The sequence below is a fragment of the Taudactylus pleione genome, unplaced genomic scaffold, assembly GCF_031769625.1.
Source record: "Taudactylus pleione unplaced genomic scaffold, aTauple2 ptg000391l, whole genome shotgun sequence".
Taxonomy (NCBI): Eukaryota; Metazoa; Chordata; class Amphibia; order Anura; family Myobatrachidae; genus Taudactylus; species Taudactylus pleione.
The window spans coordinates 5200692-5221298 of record NW_028284792.1 but is presented as its reverse complement, the minus strand read 5'-3'; the positions used below and the strand labels follow the sequence as shown (position 1 = coordinate 5221298).

Below are 20607 nucleotides of genomic sequence, written 5' to 3'. Positions count from 1 at the left end.
TCTTGGGAATGGGCCCCAAAACTAAACACATAATGCATTTATGTTCTATATACACCTTATAGACACAGCCTGCAGGTAATTTTATACAATATTTTCAAAAATTTTGTGGCTCAAACAAAGTTTGTGTACATACATAAAATTCATTTGTTTCATATACACCTTATACACACAGCCTGAAGGTAATTTTATACAATAGTTTTAATAATTCTGTGCTTTAAACAAAGTTTGTGTACATTGTACCATCAAAAAGCAAAGATTTCACTATCTCAGTCTTGCTAAAAATATTCCGTATTTCGGAATATTCCGTATTTCAGAATATTTGGATATGGGAGACTCAACCTGTACTACTTTTTTGCATTGTTTAGAGTAGTGCTTGCACTGTTATTAATGCCAACTGATTGGGACAGTTGATGTGGTAGGGCCCCAACCTAACTCTGCATTGTACTGGGCCCACAATAAGATATACAGAAGGGAAAATGGTCACAACCAATATAATTTAAAATCTAGTGGGGTGAATTATTGAACCTTGATGACTTCCGCAATCTGCTTTACTATTTCTATTTGAACTACCATGCAAGTATTTATATAATGTATATGAATGGAAAATTAACATGGAGCAATAACAGCCAGAGCATCAAGAAGAGACAGGAGTGCAGTGTGTTACTGTTGCATCCATTTAGGATTCACATGGACTCAAGAAATGGCCCATCCATGGCAAATACAATTTCTTTTTTTTTTTACACTGATTCCTTGAGCTCGACCCAAAACTACATGTTTACAAACTGTTCTCCTATTTAGGTTCTGAATACACGGGCAATAGCTTTTATGAAATTGCTGATTAAAATCACGACAACAGTTTGCTAAGAATATGATAGACAGCCCCTATGTAGCCTGCTACACATAAGACAATTATTTATAACTACTAATAAAAAAAGTGCAGCATGCTACTGTTTCATTCGGGGGAAATGTCACATACAATACTGACTGTTACATGTTTTATGTAACTAAAGGCATTTTTGACTCATAATCATTCACCTGTGTAATCCAACCCAAGGTGATGCACTCATAGGAGTATATTTACTAAAGTGCAGGTTTTTAGAAGTGGAATTGTTGCCCACAGCAACCAATCAGATTCTACTTATTTATCTAGCACCTTCTAGCAAATAATAGCTAGCATCTGATTAGTTGCTATGGGCAATATCTCCACTTCTAAAAAAACAGCACTTTAGTAAATATACCTTATTATAGACTCTAATGCTGGGTACACACTGGCAGATATATTGGCCGATCAATTGATCGGCCAATATATCGGGTGCCCTTTGGCCAGTGTGTACCAGCGATATGTCTGTGAACGACGTTGTTCATAGACATAGCGTGTTGGCTTTGCTGCACAGCCGATGGCAGATATATCTGTTGATCGTGCAGTGTGTACGAGTGGTCAGCACTTGCAGCGGCAGCCGCGGTGAAGAGGTCGCTTCGCGAACCCCGGCCAGTGGGACCCGCGGACAGAAGGAAGATGATGGTTGTTCAGTGTGTATGAACAACCATCATCTGCAGATATATCTGCAGATCACTCAATCTGCAGATATATCTGCTAGGTGTGTACTCAGCTTTAGTCAAATGATTTAAAAAAAAAACTGAATTTACCATATAATCAAAGAGAAGCCTTGATCTTAAAACTACACTAACAAATGAAAAACAGATAATACAATCACAAATTTAACATTAAAATAGATAATTTTTCTGTAAGTATGATAGTTGATTCTACATTATTTTATGACTGATCCTGGAAGTTAGAAGAAAAAAAAAGTATATCTTCTCCACTCCAAAACACATGTATATTTTATACACATGCACAAGTGTGAACAACCTACTCTAAAAGTTTGACATTTCAAAAAGTTCCGCTACCCTTCAATTTTCTTTCCAATGTATCTTCTCTTATTCAAACAATCTAATTGCCACCAAGTCTTTCAACAGCACATCATCTTAGCGCCTAGCTGTCAGAATCGGCATTCACCTGAGGGCCTCATTAGACTATGGCAGTTCAGTGGGACAAAAATACCTCAACAATACCTGTTCAACACCCAGGCTGCTGACTGACAAGCAAATAATTGGTCTAAACAAACCCAAAAGCACAGTGCAGCTGCCAGAAAGCAGTGTGTGCTGAGAGTCTTCCACAATAACAGTCAGGGTAGTGACTGCTTCACGTCACAGCAAATCTTTGAACAGCAGATAGTTGTGACACATGGCAATGACAGCCATAGAAATGTCATGCTAGTTACTTCAGGGATTGAAGTCTCTTATGCAGAGTGCCTTCAGGAAAGAGAGAAAATTACATAGTAACTCAGAAAAAAGCAGGCAAAGGTGGTAGAGTACATCATATATTTTAAATTATATATGCATTGTATATAATTCTTACAAAGTATTTACATTTATTCAATTTAGCAATAACCTTTGTTCATATAAAACTAAAATGAATATAATTTTCTAAGATGCTATTGTATATGAAAGCAGTATCACTGAATTTACTTAACTTTATAAGATCCTTGTTATTAAGATGACAAATCCAATTGATAAGAAATGTATAATTCAAACATTAATAGAGATACTATAAGTTGCTACAATGTAATAGTGGTGCACTATCTTCTAAATCCTACAGGTGGTAATATACTCTTCAAAAGGGATATTCAACATACGGCCCTCCAGCTGCTGTGGAACTACACATCCCAGCATGCCCTACCGGTTTTATTATGCCCAAATAGCAAATCTGTAGCAGGGCATGCTGGGATGTGTGGCTGGAGGGCTGCATGTTGAATACCTCTGCTCTATAATATACGGAGAACGTTGTAGCATAGCATACTTCTGCCAATAAGGTCTATTTAAAAATATGAAAATATTTCACAGGTTCTTAATCAAAATTAACAGTCTGGTCATGCACCTGGTTAGTGTAAAGATAAATAGGATCAAAGATTAAGTAATTTGTTTAATTTTATGATTATTTTTTATTTTTATTTTTTGTGGTTTACATAGAGCAAATGTTTACTAAAATGCTCACACACAAATACATGTATTTATTTTTTTTTGGTTTAACATAACTTTAATTAATGCTGCAGATTTGTTGGAGTGGAATTGATTACGCACAGATGTCCTAAAAGTATAGTATCATGCTGTCACCTCTAATGTGCACATGTACTGTGTGTCTAATTTAAAATACTGTACTTGCAGCTAATGCTTTGATAAATATCCAGCCAATTGTTCTGAACCGGTGTACCATGATAATTTCATTGCAAGCTTTATTCATGCTCCTAACTATTGTTGTTGCATGTTACCATGTTTCAAGCATCATTTAGTGCTGTAACCAAGATGCAGAATATTCAGATGTTCTTCCCTCTGTTAACGGCCAGCCTAATAGGCAAGTCACTCTTGAATGTTCCTCTGGAGCCTGTTTCCAAGGAGACCGTGCCCTCAGAGAATAAGTAACCTGAGCTGTACCAGCCCCCTATTCTCTTTTGACAAGATGTTGACTGTTAGAGAATGCCACATCCCCTGGGATTAATAGCTTACTTAGAGTTGAAAAAATGGTGGTGCCAAACAAGTCGTCCATAACTGGCACCCACTTCAACATAAAACAAGAAGGACAATTAATGGATTTACAAAGCTTAGGGAAATTCTGTCTGGAGCTGCCTGCTTGTCTCTGAGTTGAAAGAACTGACCATGTTTGTTTTAATCTTAGATTTCAATGCCAATACAGTATATCATAAAACGGTAAAACATATACACTCTCACAATGAATTCTAGGAACACCAAAATACAAGTGCCAAGTATCAGCATAAATGTAACCACACTACAAACTGATAAGAAGCAGGAGGTTAAGTGATTCAATTCCTGATGTTAAATGTTTCTATGTAGATAAGTAACTAAACTAATAATTGCAATTAAAGCTTAATTATATTGATTCAGTCAAAAAAGGTCAAAGTGCCAGGCATACAACAGGTGCAATCTGGCAGATAAGAGAGAATAGTGCTTTCAATGGACTCTTGAAGAAATCCAAATATGCACACTTCCTGCAATCAGTCAATTAATATATGCACTCAAGACCATTCTCCTTCCAAAAGAGCACTTGAAAACAATTTATTTGCTCTCCAGTTTGCTATCTTTTAAGCAAAAGTTTGCACTAAGCATTTAAACAGCTCCTTCAAGCGATATTCAACACACCTTACGCAACCAAACAATCAGTCGAAGTCACTCACCAACTGATAGCGTGCGTACAGCAAGAAATACATCTACCCACAAAATCCAATGACCTCTGGCTCCTAAATATTATGTTATTGCCTTTGTTCAATGTGATAAAATATAACAGCTGAGTTTTATTATCTCTTTCTTTATATAGCGCTGACAACCATTCACTTGGAAAACATTTCCAATGAAAACACAAAAGACAGGGATTATTGGTAAAGATTAAGTATTTAGTATAGAAATGGAATAATTGCATCATTATTTATTTCGGTTAATGCCGTTTAATAATCCTGTGCACTTTTCACATCGGAACATCTGAGGTTAATTTATGTCATCTGATGTGGACCAACAGCTGTACTGTATATTACTCTCTAAAATTGTGTATTATTTAATATTCAGTTGACAGTGTATCCAGCTATGTAGAGAATATACAGCCGGTTGTGAATATCCATCCCTTGGTGACCTGCAGTGCCCACGGATGCTTTACATTAAAGAGGTTAGCACAGTCTGCCTTGTGCATCTAACAACTGGTCATGTCACCATCCTATCTGACCTAACCCTGTCCTATTATGCTTGGACTCTGCTCTTGAAAGGACAATGTTGTACTTATCAAACAGCAAATACAATTACCCTTCATTAAGCTGGCGATCTAAGCAGCAAAATATATTTGTCTAGGATAGTGGAGACAAAAAAAAAAAGAGGACAGAAGTCTTGTGTAAACAGCCGAACAATATAGCTTTATCTTATCTCAAGAACGTATTGCTGCTTGTCTGTGACTGTGTGCGTTACTGCCAAAATAAAATAAATTGAATCAGCTCACACATGATAGCATGTTCTTTCCTAAGTCATACTAATTGCTTGGCTAATTGATGTTTGTTGAACTTTCTCCATTTCATTGAGTGATTAGGTACAAAGCTAACAGTTGACATCTGTAGGCGCTTAACTGGCATCTGTAATTACTGTTAATGTTAAATAATTGTTAGTTAATTGGAATAGTAACTGACTGAATGAAATCCAGATTGTGAAGCAACAAAAAAAAAAAACCTAGTTAAATAAACATAAATTATTCGAGAAAAACGTTTTACCATAATTGTGAAAAGCCATCACCGACCTTCATACTGATGGGATATACTTTCTATCTATATAAAAGCCTGAAAGACCATGATAAACCATAGACTACTAAAAAATGTTACATTTATACTTGTATTGTCAGTGTACTCCAAAATATTCTGTACAATATCCATAGCCTATGGTGCTTTTAATCTAATCCTCTTTTCTGCTACACAAGGAGAAAGATAGGAAAATCACACTAGTTCAATCACATGGAATATCTCTAAACTTTAGTGTGGTTGTGGATTAGATTTACAATACATATATCTAAATTACCATTATTTTAAAGAATTGGACAAGACTGAAGTTGACTAAATAATAGTGGTTCTCCAATTAATTACAATCACTCTATTTTAAACCACCATTAAACAAACCCTATGCATAGCAGACCAAATGTATTTAACCGACACCGCCATCGTGAATATTTAAGTTACATGGATTGATTTAAAGACTACATGAATAAGTTAGGAAATGCTGATACAGCAATTATCTAGTCTACAGATTTCCCAGGATTAAAGAGTGTTAAACTGCTAATCTAGGGAATCTCATTAATCATACATAATGTATCGTTCTAATTGGATATCGATGTCTAAATCCCATTTACAAGTCTTGTACAATCAGACTGCTGTGTGAATTGAGGCTTTTAAGAATACAGATATGGCTCAGAGATGAGAAAACTGACCTTCCTTTCAGCATTTTCTTTGCTCTTGGCAAGTAACACTACATAATGTGAAAAAAGCACTGACTTTTAAACGCAAGCAAACCTGCTTTGTTTAAGAACTTAAACATGATGTTCATCAAACTGACAGCTTCTTGACAGCCTTGTCAACCACCTATCCACCCAATTGCTAAACACACTGCAACCTAAACCCTACTAGTTTCACACACATACACAGAGACCTACACACAAGAGGTCTTGCACCTGTTTTTAACTCTTATTAACACTATCACAGACCAGTGGATCTTCTTTCAAGTTGTTTTATATCTAATGTTTAGAAAACTAATCCCCATGAAAAAAAACTTCCCTTAGGCCTTTTTTCTGAAACTTCTCTCTCCACCCAAAAGAGGAAAAATAAATACCAGTCAGTCTAGTTCTTTTCCAGCACCTGGGTTATGTATTGAGTCTTAGGACCCTTTCATAGTACCAGCATGAATTAGCATACGGCAAGAAGAAGGAACTCATGAAGCGAAAAGAATGGGTCCATTTTCATGGAAATAGAGGGCAAAAGAATAAGCTACAATCCACTAAAAAGCTTATTTGTGTATGGATTCCCAAGCAAAGCCTAGATGTTGATTTTAGAATACACAAAGAGGCTTTAATCCTTTCAAGGCAACTAAATCACAACAGAAGAGAGCCTCAGAAGAAAGTCTTGCTGTCAAGGATGCTTATTCAAAACCAAATAGATGCCACAAATCAAACCCTGTAAGTAAACACAAATAGAAATATGGGGAATGTGTTTGAGTGAGGGCAAAGGAACAAGAGATCTTCTGCATCAATCACGCCTCATTCTTGCTGAAGTGGGTTCTTCACCCCAGAAACAGACTATCAGGTAGGAATGTTGATTGACTGGGATGGCTTCAATTGCTTCTATTCCTCTGGCTAAATCCCAACAATGGCCTTACTCAAACTCCTAATTTACTAGCGAATTAATGCTACAATTGCATATGGTACAGAAATTCCGTCATCTGTTTACTTTTGTATTGTCTCTCATAGATATATATATATATATATATCATTACACCAGGCTAAAAAAACATATTACACTTTGTTTACATAAACAATTTCCTTCACATATGACCAATATTGCACTGATGCTTTTTGGTGTCAGATTATGACAAAGATCCATGTTTTTAGAATTAGCAAGTGGCATATCCACATTGAGGCTCCTATCTATTATAATTTAAAACATTATGATTTGTCTATACATGTTTCTGCTCTTCAATAACACACCCCATGGACTGTAAGCTTGCAAGCAGGGCCCTATTGCCTTTTTGTCTGTCTGTTATTACCCAGTCTTGTCTTATTACTGTTCTACAGTATTACAGATTTGTTCCCAATTCTAAAGCAGAACGGAATACGCTGGCACTATATAAGTAAATGTTAATAAATAAACAGGAAAAATGCAGATATGAAGGTTATGCATCAGTAGTGAATAGTCTAGCTAACCTGAAAATAGCTTTTAAATCAAAATAGCTTCAAACACAGCATTACCATTACCAATCGAAGTCATGATCGCGCATTCCATATATAGTGAAAATGACTGTAACAAATAAATTGTAAGGGTATATATATATATATATATATATATGTATATATATATATAGTTATAATATAGCAAGCTCTTATGATCCCATTACCATTTTGTATTTATATTTGAAGATTATCCAAACGTTAGCAAAGAGAGTACATAAAAGACAACGTCATAATCTGCCCCTAATAATCCTTACCAATATGCAGCAATATCTGTTTCAGCAAAAGGTATAATCACATTACTATTTAATGTTATACAATTTAATTAGATTTTGATCTACAAAAGTCTGTTAGTCTCACACAACAACAAAGAAAAATATTTTAGCAGCATAAATACCTTTCTGCATACTGTCACAGTTAAAAACAACCTAAAATCAATTAACTAAGTGATTTTAACTAAGCGATTTTAACTTACTCATATATGATACAATACTTCACAAGCAAAGTAACATAAATCTAATATCAGCAGCAATACAATCCTTATTAAATACAGGCCTACATTTTGATGTCGTACAATAACTCTGCTAAAGGCCTTTATTATTGTTGTTTTATATAATATACTTTCTAGGAATGTTGCAAGCTTGCATATGATTTAAACTGCCCAGGTATCATCAACTTGGTTCAAAGAGTTATAATGATTGAATGTTAAGAGTAAAGGGCGCTAATCTTAGCAAATATATGACATAGGGATAATTACAATCAGGATCAATTATAAACTTACCATTATTTGGGATGGTTGTAAAGAACTTCTCCGAACTAGCATCCGAGACCTAGAACATAAAAAAGTATATATTCATGTTTTTGCTTTAAAAAAAAAATAGCATTTATGTCCTATAAAATATATAAAAAATAATTTTTAATACTAATTTAGTTTACGTCTTGAAGGTAAAAAAATGTTTACGTATAAAACCATAGATTGTTTTAATAAACAACACTGCAAACAATTTCATTCCAAAACATTATTTGATATTTCCCAGTGAACTGCATGAATTGAAATCTACAAAAGCAAACACAGTTCCACAAGATGGTGCTATTTAGCTACATATTTCATAATACACTTCTTGCCATGAAAAAGGTTTTCCTTAGTCCAAATAATGTTGTTTCCAGGCTCATGCACTTTCTTGATGTGCTGTGTTACCAAATGTGATACAGCTGAAGTTGTGCAGTGGTGTTGTGGTTTCATAGACACATTATTTTTAATCACTCTGTCTCTCTTGGCTCAGCACATTTCTGTTACATTAGGATGTTTCTTAACCCACGGTGGTTACGCCAGAGTAGTTAATGCGTGTGTGAACTCATACATGAATTTAAATTCACAAACGGCTTATATGAATTTTTAAATCCCGCAATATTGGACATGACGCACGTGCGCTATAGCACAAAACATCAGGTTTTCTTTGTTACTTTGCTTTGCCAGGAATAATATATATATTTTTTTTTTCGTGGAACATAGGCCAATTATTACAAAAACATTTGCTAATGTATTTGGTACGGTAAAATCACAAAAGGTTGTATGTACATATGTTTTCTCCCTTATGTATGGCGCATGAGATCACATGAAGTTCAACATTATACTGTTTTCTGTGTATTTGTTCATTCAGATGGCGTCATTCTTATTTTTTCTACCTTGGATACTACCCATAATTGCTGGACACAACTTCATTAATTTGTTTTTTATGTGTAAAGTTTTAGATGAAAGGTTTGTTCTACAAAATGATGTTCACTATATTTCGTATATATATATGCATAATTTGGGGAAATGCACCAATTCAGCACGCATTCGCTAAGAGGTGCAGATGTGTCCAGTAGTTAATTTGGGGTAAGGGGAATGTGCATTTGTTGTGGTTACACAAGGTAAGGATTGGAATCAATTGAAAAAGAATCATTACAACTACATATGACAACTGACTTCATCAGTAGTATTGATTTGCTCTGATCTCCAGAAGGTCAAAGGTCACTGACCTGACAACAAACTAACAGCTCGACAACCGAAGAGGTGCTGAAAACGCTACAGTGCTGCTAACCAGATTGAATCTGTGTACAGGAGCAGCACACGACTGGGAATATTTTTTTTTTTTCTGCATGGACCCTACAAGAATACTGATACCAATCATATTAATATGGATTTAAGTGTTGTCCACCAGCTTTTTTCACCAGGGGGAATAAAAGCAAATATTAGAGGTGTGTGTCTGTGTACACGGCTTTTTTGCCAAGTTTAGCCCAATTCTATCTTATTTTCCTAATAATGAAAAGACAAAACGTACTCACACACATTAAATACATATAAACTACTGTTTGTGGCAACTCCAAATATTGCTGGATCAATCTTTGTTGTCAATTTATAACCAAATGATAGTAAAATCACAATATACAAAGAAAAAATGCAAAATGTACTCTAATTTCTACATGGTCAAGATACTATAATGTTTACAGTTAAGCAAAATTAAACCTCAATAATGCAATTTGCTATAATATAGAAATTATGGCAAATATATTGAACATCATATAACCAGAATACAAAAATCTTCAAATTTATTGAAACATGAAACCCTTATTTTTAACAGATAGTGGTTAATTTTCAAATATATATGTAAAAATAGAATACCAAATAAATTGACGCTCAATAAACTATGCAATGGCTATTTCATTTCTTATGCCCAGTTTTTTCGAAAAAACATTCAAGGGGTGTAATAGTTTGGTACCCGCTTTAGCACAATGCAATCATACAATACGTATAAATGTCACTTTATACAATCTGAGGCCAAGGTACAGTTAACACGAAAAGCACACATCTTACCTGACCCGCAGTGCAATAATATGACGTGATATATATTTATTTACTCACTGATGAAACACTTTTTAGAAAAATCATTATCGTAACTGTCCATAAAAAGATTCTTTATATATATATATATATATATATATATATATATATATATATATATACACACACATTTCTTTTTCATTCTGAATGAATAAGAAATTGAATCTGGTAACTTGAAATAATGTATTTTTCTTAGTTTCCTTTGAAACAATTGATGTTAAAATTATTCTTTTCATTTGACTGTTTGAGGACATTGCAATTTTATCAAGGATAAGCTCTCTACGGCCCCTGCCTATTCAAATCACAGTTGTTGAACTGATTGTGACTATTCTCTTGCTGTCAGTTGATATTAATGACTACATTGACTATCACAAATTTATAAAGCCAAAATTAGACTGCTTAATGCAATCAGGGAATAAAGTAACCTCATTTCGTTCAGCATTGTTCTTACAGAACTTTTCATCAAAGCCATAATAAAGAATTTTTAAGCATGACAAATCTGGCTATTTTACATTGCCAAATAATAAATGGAAAATGCATGCCACGTTTATCCAGGCTAAATTTAAGATAAACAAGTCAGCACGTACCAGTACTATATATAATATTTCATATATATATATATATATATATATATATATAAAACACGCACACACATGTATGTTTATTTACATGTCTGTAGAACTACACATTATTCCGATGTTCTCATTAATAGCACATTCTGACCTACTTTGACCCAAAAAACACCCTCGCAGGTAATATATATATATATTGCATGTCTACACCGTATATTTCTATGAATGTACATAGCGCTCAGCACAAAAACAGTGTACGTGTCAATCTCTTAACATCATTCATTTTCCTGCTAATGTCAGGGTGTTTAGTAGATGCATATTTTTATCATTATACAACAGAGTGGAATATGTTTGCATTTAGGGAACAGATAACAATAATAATGTTTACAATGCACAGTAGAGCCCTGTTAATTATTTCTATCGCAAACAGATTTCCAACTCCTTTTGTTTAACAGTGTATGCCGGGTATTTTTGTTATAGTGAATATTTAAAAAGAAAGACTTGTCTTCCAAGGCATTGTCACAGGAGAGCTAGTGTCTGATGAGGAGAGACCGTGTGGTGCAGAAGGTGGATAAAAATAGCTAGATGAGGGCAGAAGAGTAAGATGTTAGGGGATAGATAGGGCAGCTGTTCCCTGCTTAGCTACATTGTGCCTTCCCTGCCCAGTTGGGACTCAGATCAAAGCAATTCTTTCTTACATATTGTTTTCCGGGAAGTATGATACAATGAAACACACAAAAGGACGTGGCAGACAAAAACAAAATAATAAAAAAACAAAACACACATACACATTGTGGAGACTCAATACATTATTTAACAGCAAACAAAATAATCACACTAAATGCATTTATTTATTTGACTGGCCTTTTGTCTATAGGATTAATGTTATTCCTGCTAAAAAATATCTGCACTTCGTCTTCTTACACCCTTTCCAATCCCTAGACAAACAGCTGCCAGCTCCTGTGATAATAAGTGGCTTAAATTTATCATCCATTAACACATTGTCATTTCTTCTTACTAGCCAATGTTGTCCAAATCACCTACTGTACAAGCCAGCAGCAATGCTTTGTACAGTGACATCCATTTATGTCCCATCAGCGAGGAGGGAACCAGTTACAAACATACACATCAACAAAAGATCATTAGAAAATGCCCAAGGTCAGAGTGCTGATGGCTACAATGCCTGGGTGTAGGGATATTACAGGGTGACTATCTCGCCCATAGCTGGGACTAGGCAGCTAGCACGGTTTGGGTGTAGTAGGTGTGATATAAAGGACATTACAGGGAGGGAATGACTTCTGTCCTACCTGCTTCTGATGGCTCACCCGATGTAACGGAGCTAGAATCCAGATGCCAGGTCTCACTTCAGATGTCGCCTCCACATAAACAATACAGTATGTTAGCCTAGCAGTACCACGGTAAGTAATCCATGGAAGGAGGGACCCTTCCACCCATTGAGAATAAATCCAGACATCCTTATTTCACAATGAAAGGCTAGTAGTGGACTGGATAGGGATGTGTGTGCGAGCTCGTATATTCAAAGGAGACCTCAGCCGGAAAAAGTAACAATGATGCAAAACTGAGAGCTTCAGGTCCTCCCTGCTGAAACCTCGGCCGGTGATTGCAGTGCACGTCCAAGGGTTAATAAATGCAAGGAGGCAGCATGGAATCAGAGCAGCAGGACAAAGAAAGCCATGTGCAGCAACGTAGATCCTGCCCGCCAGCTCCTGATCCCCTTCTAGTAGACAGATAGCAGTAGCAGCAGCAGCAGCAGCAGCTTCCCCTCCCTCCCCTGCCTGCCCGCTGCTCCTCCTCCGACACACACAGCCTGCTCAGCCCCGAGCACTGCTCCCTCACAATCCCGGGACACCCCCTCTGAGAGCAGCACCTCCAGGCTTCTGCTATTCTTCTCAGCTGGGCTTCTGTCCTCTGACAAGGGGCAGCCCTTAGAGCCTCCTTTCTGTCTATTAGGTTTCTTTCAAGTAAGGAAATCAAGTGAATTCCATTGGAATAAATCCTTCCAGGTTAGAAATCCCATCAGGTTTTTTATTATTACTTGAAATTATTGTATTCTATAATAGAAATACAGATTTCTTGTCATATAAAATCCTCAGAGCGTTCCTCTTCCCAGCCAAGCTGCCAGTCAGAGTGAGGTGTCCTCTTCTGCAGGGTCCTGACCTCTCCTATTGCGCTGCTGGTCACTTGCAGATCCCCAGCAGTCACACACTAGTGTCTTTCTCTGGCTCAATGTGTGTGTGTCTCTCTCCCCATTTCCAGGCTGAATACAAGTGCTTATTCATAGACTGCATTCCAGAGCTGGGGACATCCCACAGGCTGAGCCAGCAGCCCCTCCTCTGACTTCCTGCATCAACCTGACAGTCACTCAGCCACCTTCACTCTGCTGCTTTCAGTCATCTCACCCTACTCCCTTCATCATCATTATTTATTTATCTATAACGCTTACTTGTATAGCGCCAGCATTGCACTTTACAACTGGGAATAGATCAGTAATAGAACAATAATAAAGCAAAACTGTGGGGGAGATGTACTAAGCTTTGGGGAGTGATAAAGTGGAGAGTGTTAAAGTACCAACCAATGAGCTGCTGTCAGTTTTTCAAACACAGCCTGTAAACTGACAGTTAGGAGTTGATTGGTTGTTACTTTATCACTCTCCACTTTATCACTCTCCAAGGCTTAGTACATATCTCCCTGTGTAATAACAGACAGACAAAGAGGGCATCCTGCTCGCAAGCTTACAATCTATAGATCATCCGCTGCTTTTATTACAGTATCTGCAATAACCACAAATCCAAATTTTCACCTATTATACTCTTATAAAATCTTAAACTACAGTAATTTTTTATCTGAGAATCACATCGCTCTATCTTTGCTTTTTATTAGTGATATGCTTTAGCAACTTTTGGCCTTAAATGTTTATGTTCATTACCCCCAAAAATATTTTTGTATGTTGCTGGACACCTATTTACATACAGTACATCAAGTGTTGCAAATGGGACTCACTCGTTTGTTATGATGATTATATATACATGTATTATTGTGGCATGGGTTGGAGATATGTGAAGTAATTTCATTGAAGGCTAAGTATACAGCGTGTAATACAGCAGATTACTGATGCGAACACAGCATCAGCCATGAAAGTAATTGTGAGGAGAATGAACTGCCTGCCACATTAGCTTACAATGGAGGTTGCTTTTGTAATGTATTCATAGAGACAGCATTGAAAGGAGTGAAAATCTTCATATGCTAGGCAATTCTGAGCTGCTGCAAGGATGACACAAGGTTTCCTTGACTATCCACATATTAAAGTAGTTGAGAAATACAGCATTTTTTATTATCACAGATAATGCAATTTATCCTATTAAATGTATTTGTTGCATAAACCATATTTAAAGATTAGAGACTGCTATTTTCCAAGATACTATATAATGAGCAGTGTACTGGGGCGGGCATCGATTTCCGAGTGTTTATCCATAACATATTATTAGTGAGCTATTAATATTATGGGATATTGGATTCAAGTTAAAGCAGCAATACCATGAAAACAATCAGGTGTGTTTTCTTTTACCATAAATCACTGTGACAGGCTATGAGAAGAATGTTGGTATTTATTTATCATTAGTCTTGTTTTCTTTTTTGTTTCCTTCAGGCTTCCATTAATGATTTATGATTCTGAACTACCATAGCAACCACAGTCACACAGCACATGATGTATTTATCATTAATAACACTAATTTAAAAAAGTTCCATTATTTTTGCATTTCTAGACATTACACAATCTCTCTCTAATTTTCTTTTTTAATACCTGAGGCTGTCCTTCATGTTTACTAACTTCCTCCTCATGCCTATTCCCTCTTTTCCCCAACCTTACCCTTTACATTTGATCTCCCCTATCTCCTGGTTATCCCCTCATGACTGTTCATACTTGGCATACAGTGCATCCGGAAAGTATTCACAACGCTTCACTTTTTCCAAATTTTGTTATGTTACAGCCTTATTCCAAAATGGAATAAATTAATTTTTGTCCTCAAAATTCTACACACAATACCCCATAATGACAACGTGTAAAAAGTTTTTTTTGCGATTTTTGCAAATTTAATTTAAAAAAAAACTAAGAAATCACATGTACATTAGTATTCACAACCTTTGCTCAATACTTTGTTGATGCACATTTGGCAGCAATTACAGCCTCAAGTCTTTTTGAATATGATGCCACAAGCTTGGCACACCTATCTTTGGGCAGTTTTGCCTATTCCTCTTTGCAGCACCTCTCAAGCTCCATCAGGTTGGATGGGAAGTGTTGGTGCAAAGCCATTTTCAGATCTTTCCAGAGATGTTCAAATGGATTCAAGTCTGGGCTCTGGCTGGCCACTCAAGGACATTCACAGAGTTGTCCTGAAGCTACTCCTTTGAAAACTTGGCTGTATGCTTAGGGTCGTTGTCATGCTGAAAGATGAACTGTCGCCCCAGTCTGAGGTCAAGAGCGCTCTGGAGCAGGTTTTCATCCAGGATGTCTCTGTACATTGCTGCATTCACCTTTCCTTTTATCCTGACTAGTCTCCCAATTCATACCACATGACAAACATCCCCACAGCATGATGCTGTCACCGCCATGCTTCACTGTAGGGATGGTATTGGCCTGGTGATGAGCAGTGCCTGGTTTGCTCCAAACATAATGCCTTGCATTCATGCCAAAGAGTTCAATCTTTGTCTCAACAGACCAGAGAGTCCTTCAGGTGCATTTTGGCAAACTCCAGGTGGGCTGCCATGTGCTTTTTATTAAGGAGTGGCTTCCGTCTGGCCACTCTACTATACAGGCCTGATTGGTGGATTGCTGCAGAGATGGTTGTCCTTCTGGAAGGTTCTCCTCTCTCCACAGAGGAATTCTGTAGCTCTGACAGAGTGACCATCGGGTTCTTGGTCACCTCCCTGACTAGGACCCTTCTCCCTGATCGCTCAGTTTAGATGGCCAGCCAACTCTAGGAAAAGTCATGGTGATTCCGAACTTCTTCCATTTACGGATGATGGAGGCCACTGTGCTACTTCAAAGCAGCAGATGTTTTTCTGTACACTTCCCCAGATTTGTGCCTTGAAACAATTCTGTCTCGGAGGTCTACAGACAATTCCTTGGACTTCATGCTTGGTTTGTGTTCTGATATGCACTGAATAGTGGTGACCTTATATAGACAGGTGTATGCCTTTCAAAATCATGTCCAATCAACTGAATTTACCACAGGTGGACTCCAATTAAGCTGTCGGAACATCTCTAGGATGATCAGTGGAAACAGGATGCACCTGAGCTCAATTCTGAGCTTCATGGCAAAGGCCGTGAATACTTATGTACATGTGATTTCTTAGTGGTTTCTTTTTTTAATTAAATTTGCAAAAATCTCAAAAAAACTTTTTACACGTTGTCATTATGGGGTATTGTGTGTAGAATTTTGAGGACAAAAATGAATTTATTCCATTTTGGAATAAGGCTATAACATAACAAAATGTGGAAAAGTGAAGCGTTGTGAATACTTTCCGGATGGACTGTATATACCTGTCAAAGTAATTTGTTGTATTCCATGAGGCCGGTGGGAATACATGCCAATGATGCTTTATGGTGGTGATCGGAACTCGCCAGCTATTTACCAGCTTCTGATTTGCTGCTTGCGGATTCACCACTGTAGCTGATAGATATTTGTATTGCTTGTGCATATATTTAGATTTTTTTATAGTGTATTTTTTCTGTACCCAAGAAGAAGTGTTGCAGCTGCTGTGTTTGAGAGGTTTATTTTATTTACAAATGTGTATTTCACTACTAAATGAATGTTTTAAGTATGCAATACTTGAAGTAAACCAAGCTCATGCTACGCGTGCAGACCTGCACACATCTCACAATTTATTCAACTTTGCATATGGACACAATGGGGTAGATTTACTAAAGTGCGGGTTTTTAGAAGTGGAGATGTTGCTCATAGCAACAAATCAAATTCTACTTATCTAGCACCTAGAAGATAATAGCTAGAATCTGATTGGATGCTATAGGCAACATTTCCACTTCTGAAAACCCGCACTTAAGTAAATATACCCCAAATAGTTTTTTTTTGTGAAAGCATTTTATGTCTGTTGTCTGGGATGCTGTTGTGTTAAACCTAAAGAATAAGGAAGGGTTATACGTATATTTTTATTTTATTTCCCAGTGTACCCTAATTAGCATGTCAGCACTGTAGTTTGATTAAATATCTAGTTCATTAAGGTGTAGAGTAACATGCTTAGCAGTAACACTGTAAAGCTTTCTATATTAACCAGGAATAACTCTAACTGTAAAGGGGCTCATGCTGAGTTGGGTACAATTTGCGTCTAAGTAGCAAGCTCTCCGAAAAAAAAGGTGTCTTGCTTAGCTTGCAGAGCTGGCGTTGTTGCAAGATGTATGTAGCTCGGAAAAAGTAGTATATGTTCCTGGTATACTCCAGGAGTGAACTCATACTTGCATACTCTCATGGAAGGTTCCGAAGGCTCCCGATTGAGTTGAGTGGGGAGATAATACCTCTGGGAATAGCATTCCGTAAGGAGACCGCGGGGCTAAAATGATGCAAACGCGTTGCTCAGTTGTCCGATAATCAGCACAATGTTTCTCTGATGCTGCATCTTTGTACGCATGCAGTGATCTGAGAAGATGGAGGTGGGCGCCTCATTATACAGGACGCCACCTGCAGCATTTGCGTATCTTCTCAACTCCACTGCACCAACCCAAACTGCATCCACCTCTATTTATTTATTACCAGTTATTTATATAGCGCACACATATTCCGCAGTGCATTACAAAGAATATTTGGCCATTAACATCAGTCCCTGCCCCAAAAGGGGCGGCTGTTGATGTTGATCGACCGCACGCCCCATTTTGTAGGCGTGGCGGGGGGGTGGCTTCATAAATGGAGTGCCGTTTGTGGGCGGCCCCACTGACATCACCAGTGATGTCAGTGAGAGAGCTTCCGGCTCTATTAGAGCCAGAAGCTCTCTGGGGCTTGCGGCCACGAGACCCTACCACAAGGGTCTCGTCGCAAGCCCGATGGTCAGGATGGTCTTGACCATCACGACCATCCTGGCCGCTCATAATAGCTGTGGGTGGTCACCCACAGCTATGCGAGCGGCCATAAGGCCGCACAAAAAAATAAAAACACGCCCAGATTCAGAGCGAGCGCTCTTTCAGAGCGTCCATCTCTGAATCAGGGCCTTAGCGCAATCAAGTATTCTTATCTTTTCTGTTTTACTTTATCTTTCAAGTGTGTTGCCACTTTTTTTGGAGTGTCTGGATTGCTTTCTTGTGAGTGCTGGGACTAGTACTAGTACTAGTATTACTACTGGGGGCACTACTCAGGGGGCACTACTCCTGGGGGCATTACTCGGGCCACTACTACTGGGGGCATTACGAATGGGGGTATTACTCGGGGGCAATTACTGCTGGGGGCATTACTCGGGGGCACTACTATTTGAGGCAGTACTCAGGGGGCACTACTATTGGGGCATTACTCATGGGGCACTACTACTGGGGGCACTGCTCAGGGGGCACTACTGATGGCATTACTCAGGGCACTACTACTGGGGCATTACTCAGGAGGCACTACTACTTGGGGCATTACTATTGGGTGCATTACTCAGGGGGCACTACTACTGGGGGCATTACTTAGGGAACATTACTACTGGGGGCACTACTACTGGGGGCATTACTACTAGAGGCACTACTATTTGGGGCACTATTACAGGAGGATTACTAATGGGGGCATTGCATAGGGGGCATTGCATAAGCGGCTCCACTCCTGGGGCACTGCATAAGGGGGGCTCTGCATAAGGGGCACCACCACTGTGGGCACTGCTTAAGGGGCACTACTACTACTGGGGGCACTGCATAAGGGGGCTCTGCATAAAGGTCATCATTACTGTGGGCTCTGCATAAGGGGCACTACCAATGTGGGCACTGCTTAAGAGGCACTACCACTACTGGGGGCACTGCATAAGGGGCACTGCCACTACTGGGGCACTGCATAAGGGGCACTACCACTACTGGGGGAACAGCATAAGGGGCACTATCAGTAATGTGGGCTCTGCATTAAGGGCACTACCACTCTGGGCACTGCAGGAGCACTACCACTACTGGGGGCACTGCATAAGGGGCACCACTGCTGAGGATACTGCATAAGGGGCACTATTGGGGGCACTATTAGAGGGGGCATTGCATAGTGGGCACTGCATAAGACAGCACCACTCATGTGGGCACTGCATAAGGGGAGCACTGCATAAGGGGCACTACTACTGTGGGCTCTGTATAAGGGGCACCACTACTGTGGGCACTGCATGAGAGGCACTACCACTAATGGGGGCACTGCATAAGGGGCATCATTACTGTGGGCTCTGTATAAGGGGCACTACCACTCTGGGCACTGCATATGGGGCACTACCACTACTGGGAGTACTGCATAAGGGGCACTACCACTACTGGGGGTATTGCATAACGGGCACTACCACCACTGGGGGCACAGCATAAGGGGCACTATCACTGTTGGAACTGCATAAGGGACACTACCTCTACTGGGGGCACTGCATAAGGGTCACCACTTCTGTGGGTATTGTATAAGGGGCACTACTTCTGTGGGCATTGTGTATAAGGGGCACAAATGAGGGCATTGTGTAAAAGGGGCACTGCTGTGTGTCATACATGAATAAGGGAGGTGTAATGTGAATCTGGATTGTGCTACTGTGTAGGGTAATTTGAATTGGAAATACTATTGTGTGACCACATCCCCTTTGTGACCACACCCATTTTCCGACGCGCGCACCTACGGCGCACGCTTTTCCTTTATTGTAAAAAAAACACAGATGTGGGGCGGTGCGTTCCACCACTTCTCTAGGACCACTTTAAGCATTACAGTAGAGTACAGTAATGTTTAGCTATCATTGTTTTGGTATAGAAGTGTTCACAATGCGTAAGGATTCCCATTTGTGGTACAGTGATGATGCAATCTGCTTGCACCATGGAAAAACCTAGCTCTGATGTGGTACTGACCACTATTTAAAATGTTATTACAGAAGAGTAAACTAGGCACTATAGGCATACAACATGCATCTGGCTGGCGTGTCAGCTTAATGAACCCATTATATTTAATATCGCTCCACAAATAGGAAATGAGATAAAGATAGCCCAGTTGTCACCTTGCAGTTCCTGGAAATAAATCAGAAAAGTCTAATTCAGGGGCGTATTTATAATGGGTGCAGGGTGTGCGGTATACACGGACCCCTGGGTCCAGGGGGGCCCACACCGCACACCCTGCGCCCATATTATACTTACCACACCGGAGTCCCACGACGTCACCGGTGTCAGTGCTGTAAAAACCGCCTGGAATATGGCCACCACTGCCATTTTCCCGGCGTTTTTCGCATGCACAGTATGGAAAACAAGTGAAAATGGCCGCCCCGGCCATTTTTTCTGTTGACTCTGGGCACACTCAAGTGCAGCGCTACACTCAGTGCGCTGCTGGCCACCGGACTGAGAGGAGGGGGCCCGGGACAGAGACTGCACACGGGCTCCCTCCACTGTTGACACTCCCCCGGTC

The 20607-nt window shown here is 38.9% G+C and overlaps 1 protein-coding gene across 6 annotated transcripts in view; it reads right to left on the bottom strand.

Annotated features, from left to right (window-relative positions):
- AUTS2 (activator of transcription and developmental regulator AUTS2) overlaps nt 1-20607 on the bottom strand; it is a 1638780-nt gene that overhangs the window by 87077 nt on the left and 1531096 nt on the right. For 5 of the 6 annotated variants that reach the window (XM_088445914.1, XM_088445917.1, XM_088445916.1 and 2 more), the window contains one exon: nt 8319-8367. In XM_088445914.1, coding sequence (XP_088302040.1) covers nt 8319-8367 — 49 coding nt within the window. Of the gene's footprint in view, nt 1-8318; nt 8368-12300; nt 12470-20607 lie in introns of those variants that run through there. The other variant, XM_088445920.1, reaches the window with a different exon arrangement.